This window comes from Pan troglodytes, chromosome 13 (assembly GCF_028858775.2).
Source record: "Pan troglodytes isolate AG18354 chromosome 13, NHGRI_mPanTro3-v2.0_pri, whole genome shotgun sequence".
NCBI classification, from domain to species: Eukaryota; Metazoa; Chordata; class Mammalia; order Primates; family Hominidae; genus Pan; species Pan troglodytes.
The window spans coordinates 112,445,067-112,467,486 of NC_072411.2; the positions used below are offsets into that span (position 1 = coordinate 112,445,067).

General features: G+C 37.7%; 1 protein-coding gene across 3 annotated transcripts in view; it reads right to left on the bottom strand.

The window, feature by feature from the left end:
- ACADL (acyl-CoA dehydrogenase long chain) overlaps nucleotides 1–22,021 on the bottom strand; it is a 36,880-nt gene extending 14,859 nt beyond the window's left edge. The window contains exons 1-7 of one of the 3 annotated variants that reach the window (XM_516063.8): nucleotides 21,495–22,021; nucleotides 16,952–17,107; nucleotides 14,266–14,403; nucleotides 12,662–12,826; nucleotides 6,547–6,613; nucleotides 1,980–2,144; nucleotides 928–1,029 (exon numbers count right to left, since the gene is read on the bottom strand). In XM_516063.8, the coding sequence (XP_516063.3) occupies nucleotides 928–1,029; nucleotides 1,980–2,144; nucleotides 6,547–6,613; nucleotides 12,662–12,826; nucleotides 14,266–14,403; nucleotides 16,952–17,107; nucleotides 21,495–21,670 (969 nt within the window). In that variant the 5' untranslated portion in view covers nucleotides 21,671–22,021. The remainder of the gene's footprint in view (nucleotides 1–927; nucleotides 1,030–1,979; nucleotides 2,145–6,546; nucleotides 6,614–12,661; nucleotides 12,827–14,265; nucleotides 14,404–16,951; nucleotides 17,108–21,494) is intronic. The other 2 variants (XM_009444193.5, XM_009444195.5) reach the window with 2 other exon arrangements.
- Nucleotides 22,022–22,420: the final 399 nt, after the last annotated feature.

Consider the following 22,420-nt stretch of genomic DNA (forward strand, 5'->3'; position numbering starts at 1 on the left):
TGACTGCCTTTATTTTTTTATAATCTTTTTAAATTTTTAAGAGACGAAGTCTCACTCTGTTGCCAAAAATGGAGTACAGTTGCACATTCATAGTTCATTACATCCTGGAATTCCAGGGCTCAAGTGATCCTCCCACCTCAGCCTTACGAGTAGCTGGGACAACAGTCACATAACACCATGCCCATGAATGACTGTCTTCATTATATATATGCAATTTAATTTTTCTTCTCTTTACTCACATGTGAGTTAAAAACAATCCCTAGTTGCTTATTTCAATTTATTAATCTCTGCACACTGTATGACTCAATATATCTCTGGAAATAAACATCTTAAAGCACATAAGTTAAATTCTACCTATTAATGTAAAAGTAGCCTTAGTCAGTTTGATTCCATCATGCTGGTGTTTTTCATGGCAGTCACTAGGCAGGAGTACCCCCTTACACTGGCATCTGAGGCTCAATAATCACTTGTCAACCATACTTTAAAACCATAGCTGTTTAGGGACTGACCCTATGTGGCTAAAACTTTTCAGTCTGAATTTTATACTTTTCCCTTTGATTCACAGTTATTATTTAAAAACTGGCAAACTATCAAATGTTTTGCATGACATTTCCTTACAAAGAGCTAAAAGTTTTTGAATTGTAGTTAAGAAGCTAAAATCATTCTAAGAAGGAATCACAGAACTGAAATATCTGTTTTTCCTACTTACTTTATAAGCTTTGATTGGATATTACTGAGTTCAGTTATTTACTTAACTACCCTATAAAACTCATACTTTTATTACAACTTTAATACTCAAATGATTAGCTATTTCACAAGTTTTGCATGTATAAATTTGAATGCATAATATAGAAATAACATGTTTCTATATTATTCTATTCCAATTCATTATTCAGTCAAAAGATGGAATCTTTAAACACTTCTGACCTGTGGAAGCTCTTTCATGATGTAATAGAAGCCTTTATTCTCTTCTCCAAGTAGGGCACTAGCTGGCAACCGTATATCTTCAAAGAATAGTTCTGCGGTATCCTAAGAGACCATACAAAAAATGTAGAGAATGATCTCATTTAAATCTTCCAATAACCCAGTGAATATTGAAGTGAATATTATTTTTTCCAAAAAAACAAAACACAAATTGGAAGCCAAGTTGGAGTAGTTAATGAACATAACTAGTAAGTGGTAAACCAGGGATTTGAACCCACAGCCATCTGATTCTAGACCTTGTGGCTTTCCTACTGCAATACACTATCATTGCAGCTCTAATACTGTCCAGTTCTCAAGGTACTTGGAACTAAGGATTTCTAATACATATTAAGCAAAACATGCATTTTTGGTAATGTATAGAAAGAACATTTTCTGGGTTTTTTTTTGTTTGTTTGTTTTATTTTTTTTGAGACAGAGTCTCATTCTGTTGCCCAGGCTGGAGTGCAGTGGCGTGATCTTGGCTCACTGCAACCTCTGCCTCCTGGGTTCAAGTGATTCTCCTGCCTCAGCCTCCCGAGTAGCTGGGACTACAGGTGCCTGCCACCACACCCGGCTAATTTTTTATTAGTAGTAGAGATGGGGTTTCACCATATTGACCAGGCTGGTCTTGAACTCCTGACCTCAGGTGATCCGCTGGCCTCAGCCTCCCAAAGTGCTGGGATTACAGGTGTGAGCCACTGTGCCTGGCCACACTTTATTTTTATTTCATATTTTTCTTTAATGCATTTTACAAATAGATGGCTTGTTACCATGCAGTTAATTTTGCCATTTCTAAAACAGATATTCAAAGTACCTTGATTCATTTCTATTGCTGACCATCAGAAAGATAGATTGGTATAAATGAGAATAAATCTCATTACCACATCAGAAAAGCATATTTTAGGAATTCAGCATAGGAAATAAAATTGTGCCACATGTAATCCTCTATGTAAGTCTCCTATCTGATTAACAGTAAACTCAATTAGTATCTGAATATGATTTACATTATCACTCACCTGGGCTTTTAATCCCATTTTATGTAGCTTTCGTCCCTTGATAAATCCTTTCATTCCATTTTCCACCAGAAAAAGGCTAATACCGTGGGCAGGGGAGGGAGCTTCATGATTTGTGACTGCAACTACAATCACAACATCACTTAATGACCCATTACTGATGAACACCTGCAAAACCCCAAGTACATTATTAATGCACCATGATAATTCAATTCTATGTGCAAGTTATGATTGGGAGAAAGCATATTACAGAAAACTAAAACAGACAAGACATGCTTGATACCTCTCTCTGTACCCTACCCAAATATCTGCAAAGTTGATTATTCACACATGATGTTATCAAGGATCAGGGGAAAAATTACTTAATGCTTCAAAGAATGAAACCTATAGATTTTCTTTTCACTATTAATATTATACATAATAATAACAAACAGAGATTATTATGTTCTTTAAAAATGAAACCAAATTGTCTATTATGATAAATTGTATTTTAGAAGGAAGCCACTGATAAGAAAAGAAAATCTAGCCGGGCCCGGTGGCTCACACCTGTAACCCCAGCACTTTGGGAGGCCGAGGCAAGAGGATCATTTGAGCTCAGGAGTTCAAGACCAGCCTTGCCAAAATAGTAGAGACAAAAAAATTAAAAATTAGCTGACGTGGTAGTGTGCACCTATATATAGTCCAAGCTACTCAGGAAGCTGAGGCAGGAGGATCGCTTGAGTCCAGGAGTTTGAGGTTACAGTGAGTTATGATTGTACCACTGCACTCCAACCTGGGTGACAGAGTGAGACCCTGTCTCTAGAAAAAAAGAAAAGAAAATAAAAGAAAAATAAAAAGAAAGAAAATCTGCTGTAAATGGCACTATATTATTTATTCTCAGATTTATCAGTTTTTGAAAAGGACTATTTTTGATTTTTGTAATTGATATCCTGCTTCCTTTAAAATGGTCTAAATAGGAAACTATGATTAAGGAGGGAAAAATGACAAGCCAAATGAGAGGGATTATCAGATGATATTGATTCAGAAAACAAAGTATACTCAGAGCAAATATTAATAATTATCTTCTCATTCTGCATCTTTCCTGGTTCATCTCAATCATTTTCACGGCTTGCGTCACCCTCTACATGCTGATGTCTCCAAATCTTTATCTAAGCCATGTTTCTTTTCTTTTTTTTAGAGACAGGGTCTCTCTCACCCAGGCTGGAGTGCAGTGGTGTGACCATAGCTCATTGCAGCCTCAAACTCCTGGTAAGCCACATTTCTTGATAGGATGTGGACCTGAATATGTACTTGCTTCTGGATAGTTCCACCTGATGACTCATGGGCAGGACATATTCCTTCCCACCCCTACTCCTATCCAATCCTGATTATCAACCTATTTCCCTATCTCAATGAATGCTTCAATAAATTACATTATCATCCTGCTTCATATTCAATTCAGCATCTAGTTTTTTCTAACCCATCTTAATACTTTTGGAATTTATTCACTTCCTTTCAAGTCTATTGTAATTACCTTATTTCCAGCCCTCATCATTTCTTAAGTTCCTACAACTGATCTCTCTACAGCTGTATCATTCATCATGATGTCAAAGAGATTTTTCTAAATGCAATCTGATCATATCACCTTCACACTTAAAAATTTTTGAATAGCTCCTAATAGGCTTCAGGATAAATTCAAAACCTTTAGGAGGAAATTGAAAACTTATCACAAACTGGCACTAGCTTACCTCTCCTTACCTGGCTTATTGCTTGTCCCACTTTCCCCAATTTCCTCTTCTTCAGTCAGCTCTACTAAACTACTTGCTGTCCATCACGTTGCGAGGTCTTCCTGACCTATGAGTCTTTGAAAATCTTGTTTCTGCTACTTGGGAAAGGCCCTTTCCCAACTCTGCTGCAATGAATTGTACTCATCCTGGATGGTTTAGACATCAGATTGGCCAAAAGGTCTCAAATTCTCCAGGCTCGGTTAAGCGGTCCTACAACACCTCAAATTTACCAAAATGATCTGTTTTTATCTCTCTCTCTTTGAAATAGTAGGGGTATAAAATGATGTTGGTTACTTCCATCACCTAAAATGCACAGCACTGATACATACAAATAATGAAAAATGGGCAAATAATGTTAGTGTTGTCTACACAACAGCAAATGAATATAGTGGTGGCAGTATGGTTATAGGTGACACAATAATAAAAGATCATCAACGTGCCTCCTTACTAGGAGCTCATAGCCATTTCCTATTCATATATCTATCTTAAGTGCTTAGAATTCTTTTTGGCACAGAGGAGGCCAAAGGATGTTTTAAAAATATATTTTGAAAAAGATGTTCCTCAAAAAAAATTCTATACAACTTGGCAAAAATATTTTTTCAACAGTATTGCTCCATTACACCACTCCCTTGCTCAAAAACCTTATAAGTCTACCAAGCTCCTACCTTTCTGTGTAGTTCCTAATGTCTGTATAGCTGCCACAGTTGAAATGCTATGAGTGCTTTTTTGTTTGTTTTGCATCACACAGCATCCAGGAATTAGTATCTACAGTATGCTCTCAAATGGTCTCATACATGTTTTAACTACAGATAATAAATAAACAATGGAATGGAAAGGAAGGGAGGAGCAATTCATTGGGCAAAAACTATTCATTTTAATATGCTGAGCTCAATTTGGTAAATCAAGTGGAGTTCTCCAGAAGTTCTTATTGGAAGTAATTATAGCAAAGGATTAATAAAATCTGAACCATTTCTACAATAGTGCGACCTAAAGTGAGTTTTAACACCATGGTGGATCCCCCTTTCTAATAGAGTTATATGAGAATTTTCCTTGCAAGTGGACTTTCTCAGTTTGTTTCCTAATTATGACACTCCAAAGTTTGAATAGGGCTGAAATTATCCCTAATGAGGGCCAACATTTTTGGGTGGTAGGAGGATATTAAATGCTTATAAAATAACAGAAAATCATTGCAGATATTATATAGAGAATGTAAAGTTCTAAAGAAAAAGGAAAATATAATTCTCCATAAGTACATAATACAACTATCATTGATAATTTCCTTTCTCATATTTTTAAATTTTAATATAGTAAAAATGTTCCTATACTTGCATTCTATATCCTGTTTTTTCACTTAATGTATAATTATTTCCTGTACTGTTAAAAACTTTGTGTTGCTAGTGTTAATGGCTGCACATTCGTTCAGATGCACTGTATTTGCTTACCCAGTCCTTTACTTTAACTTGCTTTCAATTTTTTGCTATTTCTAATAGAGTTTTTGAAACAGAGTCAGTGGTACTTTTCCTGTGTGGTTCCCACAAAACCCTATGGCTGAGCAGACGAGGTCTGCTTAGAGAGCTAGAGGCATAAGAGAATGTGGTTCCCATTTCACTTCTGACCAAATATCCCACTCCCCTTTCAAAACAAGCCTTCTATATGTGAGGAGTTAACTGATTATATGTTGGAGCTATCATCCGTTTAATTATAATTCTTAGGAGAAATTATTTAAACAAATATTTATTAAAGTATATTTGAAGAACACCAGTGATTCAATTTTGTAAATACAGAGATAATAGCCCAAACAAACTTACAAAAACTAATTCTTCAACAGACCTTGGCACATATTTTCAGAAAGATTGTTTTAGAACAGTAAATAAAATGAACATCTTTCCTTCACGTAACACTCAGTCAACAACAAATATTTACTGAGTATATACCAGATACCATTTCAGGTGGGCAATATCACTTGCCCTCAGTGATATCAAATGCATTTGCCCTCATTGATATCAGAGATCCTGAGCCCATTTGTAACTTTAATTGGAAGCGCTCTCCAATTCTACCAGTGAGTTGATTAATTTAGTAGAACTGAATGGTTCTCAAATGGCTCTCAAATTCTATCTCTGTATCACTGATATCTTTTTCTCCTAGGATCTTTTTTTTTTTCTTTGAGAGGGGGTCTTACTCTGTCTCAACCTCCTTGGCTCAAGTGATTCTCCCTCTTCAGCCTCCTGAGTGAGTAGCTGGGACCAAAGGGCACACCACCATGCCCAGCTAATTTTTTTAATTTTTACTTTTATAGAGACAGGGTCTCACTTTGTTGCCTAGGTTGATCTCAAACTTCTGGGCTCAAGCAATCTCTTGCTTCAGCCTCCCAAAGTGCTGCGATTACAGGTGTGAGCCACTGTGCCTGGCCTCCTCCTAGAATCTTTTGAAATTCTTCTTGATCTATATGAGAAAGCTTTTTCCCCAATCTTTTATCAACATAAAGTTTAAGTATTATTAATATGTGTCCCACATTTGGGCAATGTGAGCCTCACCTTGTCTTTTTCTGGTTTAATAAGGGCTGTTTGGAAGCTAAAACAACCTTTGCCATATTAGTGAGGGGGCATGCAAAATGAAATATAGAAGAAGCTACCACAGATCTTAAGTAATATATGTTGTAAATTTACTGTCTCCAAAACAACTTAGGTAAATTCAATTCCTGCCTGAGTCCCTAGATTTAATAGAATTAATGAGTTGTCTTTGAGACATTGTTACCCATGGCATGACTCTGAAAAGAAGGGCTATAGAAGTCCCTTTTTACACACCTTGCTTCCATTGAGAATCCAGTCACTTCCATCCTTTTTAGCATTTGTTTTTATTCCCTGTAAGTCACTGTAATTGAAAGAAAAGATAAAAAATTCATCAAATGATAAAAATTAAATTATACAAATGATATAAGTATGTATGTAAATTAGATTATTCAAACTGGCTACACCATTATAAAATTGCTGAGAATTAAGAATGTTCACACAATTGCACTGAAAAACCGTGCTGATCTATTATATTCTAAAGCACTTATACAAATAAATATATGATTAAGATTTATTATATAAATTAGCCAGGTTTTATACAGTAGTATAACAAAGCCCAACTAACATTCGAGACCCCAATGGGACTCACATAACATTTCAAACCTCACTGTATCCCTGAGATTACGTGTCACCATGTACTTTGCTGCCTTTAAACACCTTGGTTCCTTCCCCTGTCTCTATTGATCAAAAATTTAGCTATTAGGCAGGGCATGGTGGCTCATGCCTATAATCCCAGCACCTTGGGATACTGAGGCTGGAGGACTGCTTGAGCCCGGGAGTTTGAGACCAGCCTGGGCAACAAAGCTAGACTCTATCTCTACAAAAAGTTAAAAAATTATTTGGGTGTGGTGGCACACGCCTGTGGTCTCAGCTACTTGGGAGGCAGAAGTGAGAGGATCACTTGGGCCTGGGAGGTTGAAGCTGCAGTGAGGCATGATCATGCCACTGCACTCTAGTCTGGGTAACACAGTGAGATTTTGTCTAAAAAAAAAAGAGTATGTCTCAAATGCCATTTTTTTCTAACAAACCTGCTCTAAGTGTAGAATAGATTATTTTTCTAAAAATAAGAGAAACAAATATTAGTAAATAAAATATTAAGAACACAGCAGTCCAAAGGAGAAAAATAATTTTAAAAATAATTTTATCTCCTGGAATGAACATTTTAAAGGTATATCTTTCCAATATTTTTCTATGGACATAACTATACATATATATGCATTTTTATAAAACTGGAACCATATAATATGATTTTGATCTGTTAACAATATCTAATGACTTCTTATTAGCTGAATAGAGCATCATCATGGATTTACCATAATTTAAAAAAATAATCCCATATTGTTAAAACACTTAGGTCCCAATTTTTATTAATATCCTATAATAAACAGCAGAGTGTGTAAACAGTCCACATTACTTGTGTAATTTTTCCAATTTGTCTTCTTTATGTGGGTGATATGGTTTTGCTCTGTGTCCCTACCCAAATCTCATGTTCAATTATGATCTTCAGTGTTGGAGGAGGGGGCCTGGTGGGCTGATTGGATCATGGGGATGGACTTTCCCCTTGCTGTTCTTGTGACAGTGAGTTACTTATCATGAGATTTGGTTGTTTAAAAGTGTGTATGTAGCACATCTCCCTTCTCTCTCTTCCTCCTTCTCTGGCCATGTAGGACATGACTGCTTCCCCTCTGCCTTCTGCCATGACTGTAAGTTTCCTGAGGCCTCCCCAGCCATGCTTCCTATACAGCTGGTGGAACTGTGAGCCACTTAAACCTCTTTTCTTTATAAATTACCCAGTTTCAGGTATTTTTTATAGCAATGCAAAAACTGAGTAATAAATACAGTGGTGTTTCTATTTTATGCCCCTCAGCATTTTTTTTTTTTTTTTGAGACCGAGTTTTGCTCTTGTTGCCCAGGCTGGAGTGCAATGGCACAATCTTGGTTCATTGCAACCTCTGCCTCCCCAGTTCAAGTGATTCTCCTGCCTCAGCCTCCCCAGTATCTGGGATTACAGGCGTATGCCACCATGCCTGGCTAAGTTTTTTGTATTATTAGTAGAGACATGGTTTCACCATGTTGGCCAGGCTGGTCTTGAACTCCTGACCTCAGGTGATCTGCACACCTTGGCCTCCGAAAGTGTTGGGATTACAGGCGTGAGCCACCGCACCTGGTTGCATTTTTTTTTTTTAAATCACTCTCTGTATTAGGCTGAATAATGACCCTAAAGATATCAGGTCCTATACCCTAGAGGCTGTTCTACCTTACATGGAAAAAGAATCTTGCAGATGTGATTAATTTAAGGATGTTGTGATAGAGAGACTATCATGAATTATCTGGATGAGCCCTAAATGCAAACATGAATGTCCTTATAAAAGAGAGGTAAAGAGAGATTTCATAGACAGAAGAGAAGGCAATGTGACCACAAAGGCAAAGACTGCAGTGACGAGGCAACAAGGCAAGGAACGCCAACAGCCACCAAGAAATAGAAGAGGAAAGGAGTGGATCCTCCCCTATAACCTCTGTAAAAGTGTGGCCCTCCTGATACCTTGATTTGGGCCCAACAATACTGATTCTGGACTTTTAGCCTTCAGAACTGTAAGAGAATAAATTTCTGTGTCTCAAGCCACCAAGTCTCTGCTAATTTGTCACAGACGCCATAAAGCAACAAATATACTGTCTTAGAGCCATTTACTTTGAATTTCAATTATAATAAAAAGGAATTATCTTTCCCACCTACCACACTTATCTGACTCAAGTTTTTTGAGAACATGTGGTGTATCAAGATCATATTTATATGCTCGGTGCCTAGCATGCTGCTTTGTACATAACGGGCACTCAATAAACATTTGTTAAATTATATTATTAAAATGCCAAGTATACAGAAAAGAATTAATATAGCAGGCCTGAGACTGCTATCCTTAGAAAGGCCTGTTACAACATTGTCTGTGGCTAGCATCTGAGAATCTGGATTTCAGGAGAGTTCCCACCATTCCCAGTACTCATAAGAGTGGCTTACTGTCTGAACTGTTTGCGCAAACAATTTGGCTTATGCTGAATCCCTGCTTTCCTTTTAGGGATCTGAACTTTTGGTACATGCCAGGCAGAGGGTGCCTATATGACCGACCTCCACTATAAACAAGAGACCGTGCCCAGCCTGAATGCTATTGTATTCTAACATCATATTTTTCATCATAAGTATGTATAAAGTATCAGTAACTAATGTCTGTACATAGTTTATTAAAACAATTCTTCTATAGCTGGGCGTGGTGGCTCATGCCTGTAATCCCAGCACTTTGGGAGGCCAAGGCAGGCGGATCACCTGAGGTCAGGAGTTCAAGACCAGCCTGGCCAACCTGCTGAATCCCTGTCTCTACTACAAATACAAAAATTAGCTGGGCATGGTGGCGGGCGCCTGTAATCCCAGTTACTTGGGAGGCTGAGGCAGGAGAATAGCTTGAGCCTAGGAGATGGAGGTTGCAGTGAGCCAAGATCGCGCCATTGCACTCCAGCCTGGGTGACAAGAGCAAGACTGTTTAAAAAAAAAAAATTCTTCTATACAGGGACATATCAAAGGAAATAAAGGTAATGACATAGCTCAGTTTGTAAATTTTTCCTAAATTTTTGAATGTTATATATGAAATATTAAAAATGAAAAAGTATACTACTTAGTAAAGCCAACAAGTTAGACCCTCACAATAATCTTCTTCGTTATCATTTTCTCAATTTCATTGATAAGAGACATTGAAGCTCAGAGATTTTTACCCAAGATCACACAGCTGGTGTCAGAACACTCTGGCTCCAATGATGTCAACAATTTGCTCTATGAACTTGGTCAAAATACTTCATTTATTATTTTCTGTTTCCTTCTTATACAGAAATCATATCTCTATATTCCATATATCTTATTATAATAGCCATATAATAAAATCAACATGAGATCAGGTGCAGTGGCTCACACCTATAATCTTAGCATGTTGAGAGGCTGAGGCAGGAGGAATGCTTGAGTCCATGAGTTTCAGACCAGCCTGGGAAATATAGCGAGACCCCATCTCTATTTCTTTAAAAAAATAATAAAATAAAATAAACATGAAAGCATTTATAAAATGCTGAAGTAATACAACATACAAAGATACATAATTATATATAATGAAGCTTTCCTCCATGGAAGGGGAAAGGGCCAGTGAAACTCTGGATGTTTTTCAACAATTGTAACATTTTTTTCTGTGGAGGCCAAATCAAACCAAAAATACAGACAGTGCTCAATCCATCTCTGAGGGCAGGCAAAATGAACCATATTCCATCTTCTATCTTCTTTTCTTCCCACGTGTTTTTCCCTATTTCATGCCAATTTCATGCCATAATTCCATAATTCCTCAACACTCTATTACTCTTCTTCATCTGTGGCTTTTCTCTGTTCTTATATTCTGTTACCCACATGGGCTCTTTGCTCATCTCTCTAAATACCTGACTTATTTACTATATCCTCTCATGACTTTCAATGACCTTCCAAAAAAGAAAGAAAGAGAGAAAGAAAGAAATCTACTTATTTTCTCCATCTTCATTCTCAGGTTTCCTTCTTAATTATATACACTTAACCACAGATAAGGCCAGAGACTTTAAACAAAAATCACATGAACCTTTGTTTGCATGTATAAATTAGAGATAAATCAAGATTTCATTTATTCTATAGCCTCTTTTTGAGAGCTAATATGCAATGAGCTGGAAGTGGAACATGCTAACCACAGAGCTAATACAACTCAATCTGAATATTGGCAGTCAGTCAGGTAGTTATCTCAGAGAATGAAATTAAAAGCAAATTTTAAGGAACAAGGTTAAATTTCTACTTGTTTAGATCACACTTGTAGGCAACAGAAGTGAACAGAAACCTTTAATCTTTGACAAAATTGTTAGTATTGACCTATAATTAGGGATTTATATCTTAAAAAGATAAATACAATGTAAACATATTGCAAGTCATGCTATAGAATATTAAGAGATTTAAAAATAAATAACACTGTCAGAAAAGAAAATCTTACAATAAAAAAGGAGGGCCTGACCTCCGCAAAAACAATTCCTGGATTTTCACTTACACTTCTTTGGCATCTTTAAGTTCTTTCTTTGCACTATTTGCTTTCTGTTGACCCACAAGTTGCTGCTGTCTTTAACATAAATAATTTCCCTTACCAGTTAGCCTCAAACCACTGCCCCCTCTCTACATTTCCTTTTACCACTCAGCTCTGAGAAAGATTACTTTGTGTTCTCTGCCTCTGTTTTCTCAACAACCACTTCACTCCCATAAAAGGTAACTTCTGCCCCTCCACCCCACTGAAATCACAAAGGATCATCAGGCCTGCCAAAACCTGTTCTCCATTCTCAACATCACGGTGGCCTTGACATTACTAACTTCTTTCTCCTTTCCTACAGCCTTTCCAACTGACTTCTCTTCCTACTTATGTCTAGATTTCTTTAAAACTCTCAATCCTTCTGTCTCTCTTGCTCCATCTTCTTTTGTACAGTTCCAAATGAAATATAATGCCCAGATTTTCCTCCTTGGTCCCTTTTTTGTGTTTCATTTTTCCTCTTGAGGATCAGGTCCCACTCTGTGGAAGCTCTTTCTCCCATTCTTATAAAACTGGTTCCTTCTCATTTGTCAAATCTCAGTTTAAATACAACCACTTTTTATAGGCCTTTGTTAGCATTCACATCTAAATTCGTTTTTCCCTATCCCACCAAACACAAACATACCATTAGTCTACAGCACACTACTTTGTTTCCTTCACAGTACTTCGTTTCCTTCACAGTACTTATCATAATTTATAATTACAAATATATATACTTGCTTATTTCTTGCCCTTGCCCTTCTCCTCAATAAGCACAGAGGCCACATCTGTTTTGTTCACTACTGTATACCTGGCACACTGAAGACACTTATGAAATAACCAGCAAATAACTGAATATGTGATCTTATTCATTCCTATTGTATCAACTCTTATAAATGAAAGACTTTTAAAACCTATTGCTACTCCATCCTTGTCTCCAGAATTCCAAATATACCTCTGTAACAAACTGCTTGGCATTTACATGTGAATCTCATCCTACACCTAAAATTCATTATGGTGAAAATTCAACTTACACACTACCATTTTCTTTGCATAAAACTATGTTAATATCTCAAACATAGCATACATTATAATCCGCTTTATTGTTATTTTCCGATTTGAGGTCATGAATTATCCCGTGTTCATCTTTGCCTTCCTCCTAGCATATAGCTCAGTCTATGTATTAACCAAGTACTAAGAAAATGTTAAGGCACTGCTTCCAAGAATCCAAAGCCAACTAAATATTAACTTACCTTCCAGCTCCAGGCTCTGTCATTGCTATTGCACCAATACATTTGCCTGCAGTCATCTGGGGAATAAAGTGCTTAATCTGTTCTTCTGAGCCATGGTTAGTAATATAGGACATGACAATACCTGAATGAATACTAAAACCTGGGCCTGAACAATTTGAATAAGCTCTTAGAATGAAAAAAGAAGAAAAATTAGAGCACAAAATAGCAATAAAAAACGACTATTATAACAACAATGTATTAAGGTCCTATCAAATTGTTTGGTAGTGGCCTATCTCATCACAAACCTATGACATTCCTGAGTGTTTTCTCTTTTTGTTTTTACTAATTTTAAAATTTCTGGTTCCAACACAATAACAGTGGTCTACCAGAGTTCAATGAACACTTATTTAATTGAGAGATAAAATATTTTAAAATATGAATCACCTGCAGTTGTATTCCTCTAACACAGTGGAATAATAACTGTATTCCTCTAATTACCTTTGCCATAAGGATATATTCTAATAAGATGGAGTCTTGGTAAAACAAAGAAACAAAAGAACAAAAATAAAAAATAAAAAAGCAAAAAATAGAAAAAAAGAAAAAAAAGGACCAAAAAACAAAACAAAACAAAACATGGAGTCATGGAGTGAATTTTGTACTTTGCTATTTTCTTTTAAAATTATGACACACATACACACACAGAAATAAAAATTTAAAATTTAAAAATAAATTATATGACACAACAAAATCCTATTTTTTTACATATATTTTAATCTTAAATAGCTGCAAAATATTCCAAGTTGTTTATGTACCATAATTTACTTATCCATTCTCCCACTGCTGGACATTTAGATTGCTTCAACATTTGGAGAACTGTGACCTAACATGACAATGATTTCTTAACACAGCATCTATTTTTCCTATTAAATTATTTCCTTAGGATAAATTCCCCAAAGTGGCATTCTATGTCAAAGAGCAGGAACATATTTTTTAAAATATGTTTTCACCTTTTTAATCCCCCCAAAATTTATTGTTCTAATTTATAATGCCACCAATAGTGTATGTCACTTTCACTGCAATCTTGTCAGCACTGGGTATTAGGATTTTTCATTTTCACTAATTTTATAGATACTCAAAATGATACTTCCAGATCAGTTTAATTTGCATTTGATTGTTACTAAGGATGAACTTTTCTCATTTAAAAAAACCTATTTGCATTTCTTTTTTGATGAATTATTGCTTCAAATTCTTTGCCCATTTTTCAACTGCAATCTTTATTTGTTCTTGTATATTAAAATTCTAATATATTTGATGGAAGTATATTTCTACTCTGCTGTTCTCTTTCAAATATCTTTTCTAAGGGGGAAAAGTAACCATAAGCATTGACGGGAAAAAAAACTATCTCTTTAATTTTCAATAGCACCTATTTCAGCAACTTAAAAGGATTTTCTTATTATCCCACATTCAAAAAATGTGCAAGAGTGCATGAGCGGTATAATCTTTTACATTTTACACTGAATTTTCAATCTTCCAAGATTAGAAAATGTTTGTTTGTTTGGTCATTTCAGAAAGGTGAGTGGTGTGTTTACAAAACAAGACTCAACCTTAAAAGTCTCCATACTTACTGCTCCTCCCAGACAATAGCTGCGGAGTACAGATCCCCTCCAATTCCACCAAGATGCTCTGCAATATTGACACCAAGCAGTCCTTGTTTTCCAGCTTTTTCCCAAACCTCCCTACTTACTTCTCCAGCTTTCTCCCATCTGCAAATAACAAATATTTTAAATTCAGATAATTTTAAAATATTATTTAAATGGCCACAACTTTGAACTTATGAATGATTTTGTGCAGAAATGCATTCTTAATTTAAGGTAGTTATTTACATTAGCCATATGCTTCTATTTGCCTCTGACTCTTTTATCACTTCTGTTCCTCCTTTTTTCTGCTTTTTTTTTTTTTTTTTTTTTTGAGACAGGGCTGTCACCCAGGCTGGTGTGCAGTGGCACAATCATGGATCACTGCAGCCTCAAAATCCTGGGTTCAAGCAATCCTCCCACCTCAGCCTCTTGAGCAGCTAAGACTTCAGGTACCTGCCACAAGGCCAGGCTAATTAAAAAAAAAATTTTTTTTTGTAGAGACGGGGTCTTATTATGTTGCCCATGCTGGTCGTGAACTCTTGGCCTCAAGCAGTCCTCAAACCTTAGCCTCCCAAAGCGCTAGGATTACAGGTATGAGCCACTGCACCCAGCCCTCTCCTCTTATTTATATTTGCCATTGTCTTCCCCCATCTTGACTATTTATTGGACTTGAAAATTATACCCACTGATATTCATTGATGTAGTTTTGCTCAGCAGGTACTCTTACATGCAAGCTTAGTTATGGCATGTTGTCATGGGAATTTGCCTAACCTGTATTGTAAAAGGCAATTCTCCTTGGCATATTTCCTTAAAGTGCTGAACTTATGGGACAAGCATACAAAAGCTGACAAAGTAGGGAACCTCATTACAGTTTAAATAGGAAGAACAGGAGAGCAGAAGCACCTTACACCATGGCTCTATATCAAATTAACTTCTGAAAAAATTAGATATTTGTGTAAGGTAGGCAACCTCAGCTTTTCTTCTTTAAAAATGAGAACGGCAGAATGAGGAAACAGATGGCTAGTTGGAGATAGTGAAAAAATATCTGAGAATTTTTGTATTTTTAAGTGGATTATAGTGAGATATGGGGTATTTGAAGATACTGACACTACAAAAATTTTTAAGACTTGGATTATCATGTGTGTTTTGAATACAGTTCTTGCTTAAAGTAGCTTTGGAAATATTTTTATTATTGACTTAAAATTTGTCAGCTCCTATTATTTTATTTCAAAGCCTTCTTAACATTTTTTCTGGAATAAAATTTAAAAGCAGTGAAGAAATAAACAAGAGATCCTACCAGAGCAAAGTGTACAATGTCTCTTTTGTCTTTAAGAAGCTAGTTGAAGCCAGATGTGGTGGTTCACACCTGTAATCCCAGCACTTTGGGAGGCTAAGGCAGGAGGATCGCTTGAGCCCAGAAGTTCAAGGCTGCAGTGAGCTATGATCATGCCCCTGCACTCCAGCCTTGGCAACAGAGTGAGACCATGTCTTAAAAAACACACAAACACACAAACAAACAAACCAGTCCTCAAAAAACAGAAGCTAGTTGCTTTTCACTGAAGACTAGTCATGGCTTCTGGCTTCTGAGTTTAGCTTATTTTGGTCATTCTTACCAAGAAGGTATTAGTAAAAACCTAATGGAAGTTACTTTTAATGCTATTTAAAAACCATTCTAAATGTTTTAAAGTACGGATGTCTCTGTACTTTATGACAGTTCAACTTACAATTTTTTTACTTATGATGGTGCAAAAGCAATACACATTCAGTCGAAAACATGCTTACTTCAAGTATCCATATAACCATTTTGTTTTTCACTTTAACATATATTAAATATATTTAATATATTACATGAGTTATTTAATACTTTACTACAAAGTAGACATTGTGTTAGATGATTTTGCCTAACTGTAGGCTTATGTAATTGTTTTGAGCATGTTTAATGTAGGCTGGCCTAAACTATGGTGTTTAGTAGGCTAGGTGTGTAAAACCTCACAAACCTGTGATGTTCCTGAACCATTTCTCTCTTCATTTTACTAATCTTCTAATTTCTACTTCTAACATAATAACGGTGCCGAGAATTTTTTTGTTTTTATAATAACATAGTAACAGTGTTAACATAATAACAATGCATTTTTGACTTATGATATTTTCAACTTGTAACCCCATACTAAATTGAGGAGCATCTGTACTAGCATTGAGTGAATTTTGGAAATGAAGCAAAATCTTATTGTAATAGAAATAGATAAGTTTCTGGTCAATAAAATAATAATAATTAGTTAATCAAGAACTATCCAGAGGTAACCAATTGCTTACCAAGGTTTGCATTGTGCTGACTTTTTGGGTTTTTACAGTTTAATTAATTCATGAAGCAGAAAAAGAAAGACTATGAAATTGACTAGTATTTTGTTACCACTTACCCATGGTTTTCAAAAACACTACTCTTAGACTAAGTTGTAAATTTTCAAATTTTCGTATTTGTGTATAGTACATTTTAAAATTCATTAAAAAAGCTCTAAGAATCCTGGGATCTTATAGTACTACAGTGAAGAGCAGTAAAAATGTTAATAAAGCCCTGAACATACTATGTTTTCTGTATAGCAATATATGGCATTCTAGGAAATGGTCCTATAATACCCCTAGTATACATTACATTAGAGGAAAATATGCCACTTACTCTGAGTGATAAGGAATCACTTCTTCTTGGAAAAACTTCCTTACACTTTTCCGGAAAATGTCATGCTCTGGAGAAAAGATTCTTCGAATTCCTATATCTGTTAATTTTTTAGCAGAAGGAGTTTCTAGACGTTCTTCCCCTCCGGAATGAGAACATCTTAAAAATATATATATGCAATATGAAAAGTAAGTGAATTGTTACTCTTCATATCCAAATTAGTGCCACTGAACAACATGGATTTCTTTCACAGAGAAACTTGAGAGGCAAGTAGAAAGAGTTTGAATTATGACAAAGCTGGGTTCAAATTTGGGCACCACCACTTTTGATGGGATCTACCTCATGTAGCTGGAATTAAGAAGTACCTTATCATTATTCAACTCAGTCTCCATCTCCAAATCCTTAAAGAACATGATGCCTAGAACTCACCACAGGTCTGACTTGAGGTGAAATGCAGTATTGTCAGGTGATATATGGATTACATTATGTAAAATTCAAATAGTACGGTAGAGTAATACTGATAAATTTTCATATCATGTACAATGTTTAAAATAATGCAAAGCCTCCAAAATTAGTATTTTAACCAGAATCACACAATTTCAAATTGCAGGTGTATAAGATGCAAACCATGTTGATGTAATCGCCACATTACAAAGCCAATCTGGGTGGAGATAAAAATACCCATCAATCTCTGATAAAGATTCTGTAAAATGGAATTATTTAAGACCTACTCCCATCCCTCCCACACCAAGCTTCAAATGAGACAGTTTTGTAGCTCCTTTAGTTCAGTGGTCTTCAGCCTTTTTTACCCTTGAAGTACCCCTGAAAGAAATTTTGAAAATCTATGCATCATTTTGTACATTTTCAAGTTCACATCTAAAAAACTTATCATATATTCAAATCTTGCCAAAGGATGCTTTTTCTATTTTGCATTAAATTCTAATTTAGTGTATTTCTTCCTTAGTTGGACCCTGCCTTTTCTTTTCTAGTCCTTATCCAGAAAAGATCTATTTCATGTAATTAATCAAAGTAGACTTAAAGGGTTTTTAAAAAAATAACTTTTTACTATTACGTGTTTCTTTCCTTTTTTTTTTTTTGTTTGAGATGGAGTCTGGCTCTGTCGCCCAGGCTGGAATGCGGTGATGCAATCTTGGCTCACTGCAACCTTCGCCTTCCCGGTTCAAGCCATTCTTCTGCCTCAGCCTCTGTAGTAGCTGAGATTGCAGGCGCCTGCCACACATACCCAGCTAAGTTTTGTATTTTTAGTAGAGACGGGGTTTCACCATGTTGACCAGGTTGGTTTTGAACTCCTGACCTCAAGTGATACACCCATCTCGGCCTCCAAAGGGCTGAGACTACAGGCATGAGCTATTGTGCCCAGTCGCTATTACAACCTATTTCTAAGTTTTCCCTAAGTATCATTTTTTTTGTGGCTTATTCATTCATTTAATTAGCAAATATTTACTGAGTGCCAATTCTGTGCCAGGCACTGTTCTAGTAACTTGGGATACAATAACGAACAAAGGACTAAGATGAGGACAAAGATCTTGGCTTTTAAGCTTACATTCTAACAAAGGGAGACTGAATAAACAATAAACTATAAATATGCAAATTATATAATACCTTAGAAGGTGGTAAGTATTATGGAAAAAGAAAAGTAGAGAAGGGATCAGGAGTATGTGCCTGGGGGGAGGCAGAGACAGAGGTTGCCGTATGAAATAATGTAGTAGGCGGGGCTTGGTGGCTCACACCTGTAATCCCAGCACTTTGGGAGGCCGAGGCCTGAGGATTGCTTGAGCTGAGGAGTTTGAAACCAGTCTGGGCAACATAGTGAGCCTTGTCACTAAAAACAAACAAACAAACAAACAAAAAAAGAAAAGAAAAGAAAAGAAAAAAAGTGCTGCAGTCAGGGTAGGTTAAACCAGAAAGGTGAGATTTGAGCAAACCCTTGAAGGTGATAGAGTTAGCCAGGCATACCTCTAGAATAAAAGAATTTTAGCACAAAAGAACAACTAGAGCAAAGGCTGTATGTCTGAATGGTGTCTGATGTGTTCTAGAAAGAGCAAGGAGGCAATTGTAGCCAGAGTAGGCTGAGAAGAGTAGATGAGGCCAGAGATTCTAGGAAGAAGAGATAACAGGGGACCAGGACATGCAGGGGACCTTGACCATTGTCCTGTTGTATCAAATAAACTAACATCTACTTTATCCCTATAATGGAAATGATCGGCTCCTTTTTCTTGCTAGTAGAGATAAAATTATAAAGCACGTATTTGTCCATATAGATTTTCCATACTTGAGAGTTTCCCTCAGGAAAAAAATATGCTGAGATTAGGAAACTGGGGCTTTAAGACACCGAATCATTTGTCAACATAATGAGTAAACAATAGAGCCAGAATTTAAAATCGAGTCTTACTGGATCTTAAAATTGAATAGCCTATACTGTGTTAAGGAAATCTCTGCAATATTTTTAAGTAAAATACATAAAGACATAGGAAAGCAAAAGAAATGCCAAACGAATAAAGACTTTCAGGTCAGTCAAAGGTGGTCAAGAGAGAATATGCAGAGGGAAGAAAATCAAAACACTTGGCAGCAAGTTTATTGCAACATGTATTTCTCAGTCTAAAGATGAAGAAATCTGTAATGGAAAAATTGGCATTTTTTTCTCTAAGGCAATAAACTGCAACTAATCTTATTGGCTAGGCTATTATTGTTTTTTTAAAGTCTCCTACATTTTAAAAGGGAGACAATCTCCACCAGCACCTTCCACACACCTAGAAGCTGGTTATAAATACACAATCTCAGGCCCCATCCCAGACCCACTGAATCAGAAGCTGTATTTTAACAAGATTCCCAGGTGATTCCTTTGCACATTAAAGGTCAAAAAGCTGTTACAACAAAACTGTAGCCCCCCAGCCCATTCAGAGGGTCTCTCAGGTCTCCCTTTTTCCAGTGTTCTCTATTTGAGGGTAGATTTTCTTGCCATGCTTCAATCAAACTAACTTACGCCAATGGATAATACAGAAGCAGATATAGTTATCTGGTTATCTTCTATTATGCCAGACATTAAGGGAGTTGTAAAAATGTAAAACAATGTCACTCTTTTCACTTTTTTTCTGTTTAGGAAAAGTTATTTTTCATAAAAACTGTTATTTATGTTAACATGTAATGAGCTTCTTATTGTAACTTTTAAATAAACTAAATATTTGTAAAGTTTCTCAGTTATGTAGATACCTTTCGATAACGACAGACGGATAGATATAACCTACATAAACAAAAGTCCTTTGAGGTCCTGTTTAAGAGCATAAGGGAGCCCCGTTATCAAAAAGTTTTGAGGCAGCACTTTGGGAGACCGAGGCGGGCAGATCACGAGGTCAGGAGTTTGAGCCCAGCCTGGTCAATATGGTGAAACCCCCGTCTCTACTAAAAAGATCAGCCGGGTGTGGTGGCGCGTGCCTGTAGTCCCAGCTACTCAGGAAAGCTGAGGCAGGAGAATTGCTTGAACACGGGAGGCGGAGGTTGCAGCAGTGAGCCAAGATCGCGCCACTGCACTCCAGCCTGGGCGACAGAGTGAGACTCTGTCTCAAAAAAAAAAAAAAAAAAAAAAAAAAGTTTGAGGATCACTGTCTTATAATGTTCCAAGGAAGAGTTAAGTATGTATCCTAAAGAAAAGTCACCTTCTCAGTGACGTCTTCCCAAATCTCCCCAGGAAAAGTAGGCATTTTGTTTCATAGCTCTCAAATAAAGTTAGAGTAGCTTACACCAATGCTGTCATTCGCAAATTTGCCAGTTCCTTCACCCTTATTAAATAATGAATTCTCCATGCTTCCAATGTGTTTACCCAGTGAATAGATGTTATGCATCAGACAGTATCTGAAACTTTTGATCATATTATAAACACCACCTTAGTAGTCACTGAACTACTTAGACTCTGTCTTCATTAATCCTCTGTATTTAGTTACATTTGTTGATATATCTAAAGCTAATTTCCTTGTTTGATGGAACCCTCGCCAGGTCATTTCTAGCCCAGCTTGTCCTGGACAATTCTGGTCCGCGCCGCAGCCCGGGCACTGAGTCCGGGTCCCAAGTTCACTACCGCGCGGCGAGTCTAAGCCGTGGGGAACGCCGGGTTCACAGCTCGAACTGGGACATAGATCGCAGCCCGCGCTCCTGCAGCCGGACCCAGGGGGTGACCACCTCCTCCCAAAACGCAGGCTCCCGGGTCCCACTGCAGGCCGCTGAACTAGACGGGTTGGATTGGGGCTCCGGAATGAACTTCTGGAGAAATCTTTCGGCTTTCCCCGACGTGGGCTCGGCGGTCTGTTCTCGGGGCGGCACGGCTGACACCCCTTTTTCCTCCGCCCAGATGCTGGTTGCACCCAGTCCGCGGGATCCAGGAAAGGAGGCCAGCTCTAGCCCGGCGCCGGAGTTGGGGAGCACTCCCAGCCGCGCGCGCACCGCCCCGCTTCAAGCCAGCGACAGGAGTGACTCGCTGCCCCACCCCACAGCCTCCGGGCCTGCAGCCGCGGAAGTCCCGGCTGGCACTCACCGCGCGGCGGGCAGCTGGCGCGGCGCACGGTGGCCGCCCAGGACGCGTAGGGACCCTCGGAGAAGGCGCGCGGCCATGTCCGAAACACAGGGGCGGCGGGGCGACGGAGGCGACTCTGCGGCTACTCGGCGACTCGGGGCAGGGTCCCCGGGAGGGAGGACGATCAGCTGAGGCATCCACCTGTGGTGTCCTCCCAAAAAAGCGCTCGCGCGCGCCCTTCCGGAGCCCCAACCACGCCACAGGCTGGTCGCGAGGGAATACGCCCGTCTTGGCTGTCAGCAACAGGATTTTACAGCGAAACTGCTGCCTTTGCTTGCAGCATTCTTTCTTGTTTATCGAAGCAGCTCTGAGCCTTTTTAGGGTCCTGAAGCGCTTTGAGTAACGGATGAAAGCTATGGAGCCCCCAAATACGCGCAAATACCTAACCATAAAAATGTACGTGAAGTTTATTTTGTAACCTTGGAAATTGATTTACTTAAAGTAGGCTGAATAGTTTGAGCAAACCCTTGAAGGTGATAGAGTTAGCCGGGCATAGCTCTGGGAGCCCATGCTATTTATTGGTAATAGCAAGTAGAACGAATTAATCCGACACAGGATTTAGTAGAGACAGGACTTCACCGTGTTAGCCAGAAAGGTCTCGGTCTCCTGACCTCGTGATCCTGCCGCCTAGGCCTCCCAAAGTGCTGGGATTACAGGCGTGAGCCACTGCGCCCAGCCCGTTCTGTTAATTCTTAAATGTCCAAGTTCAAGTACATCCGTTGAACAATTACTCTCGCCCTCAGTGACATTTCAACTAATAAAAGCATGCCCTGTAGAACTCTCAGGTAAAAGATGTGAAATATCCCTCAAGGGAAACATAAATGGCTCAAAGGGTTCATGAAATCCTGGGTGATTGGCCTAAACTATCTGGGTAGTTTGCTTGACTT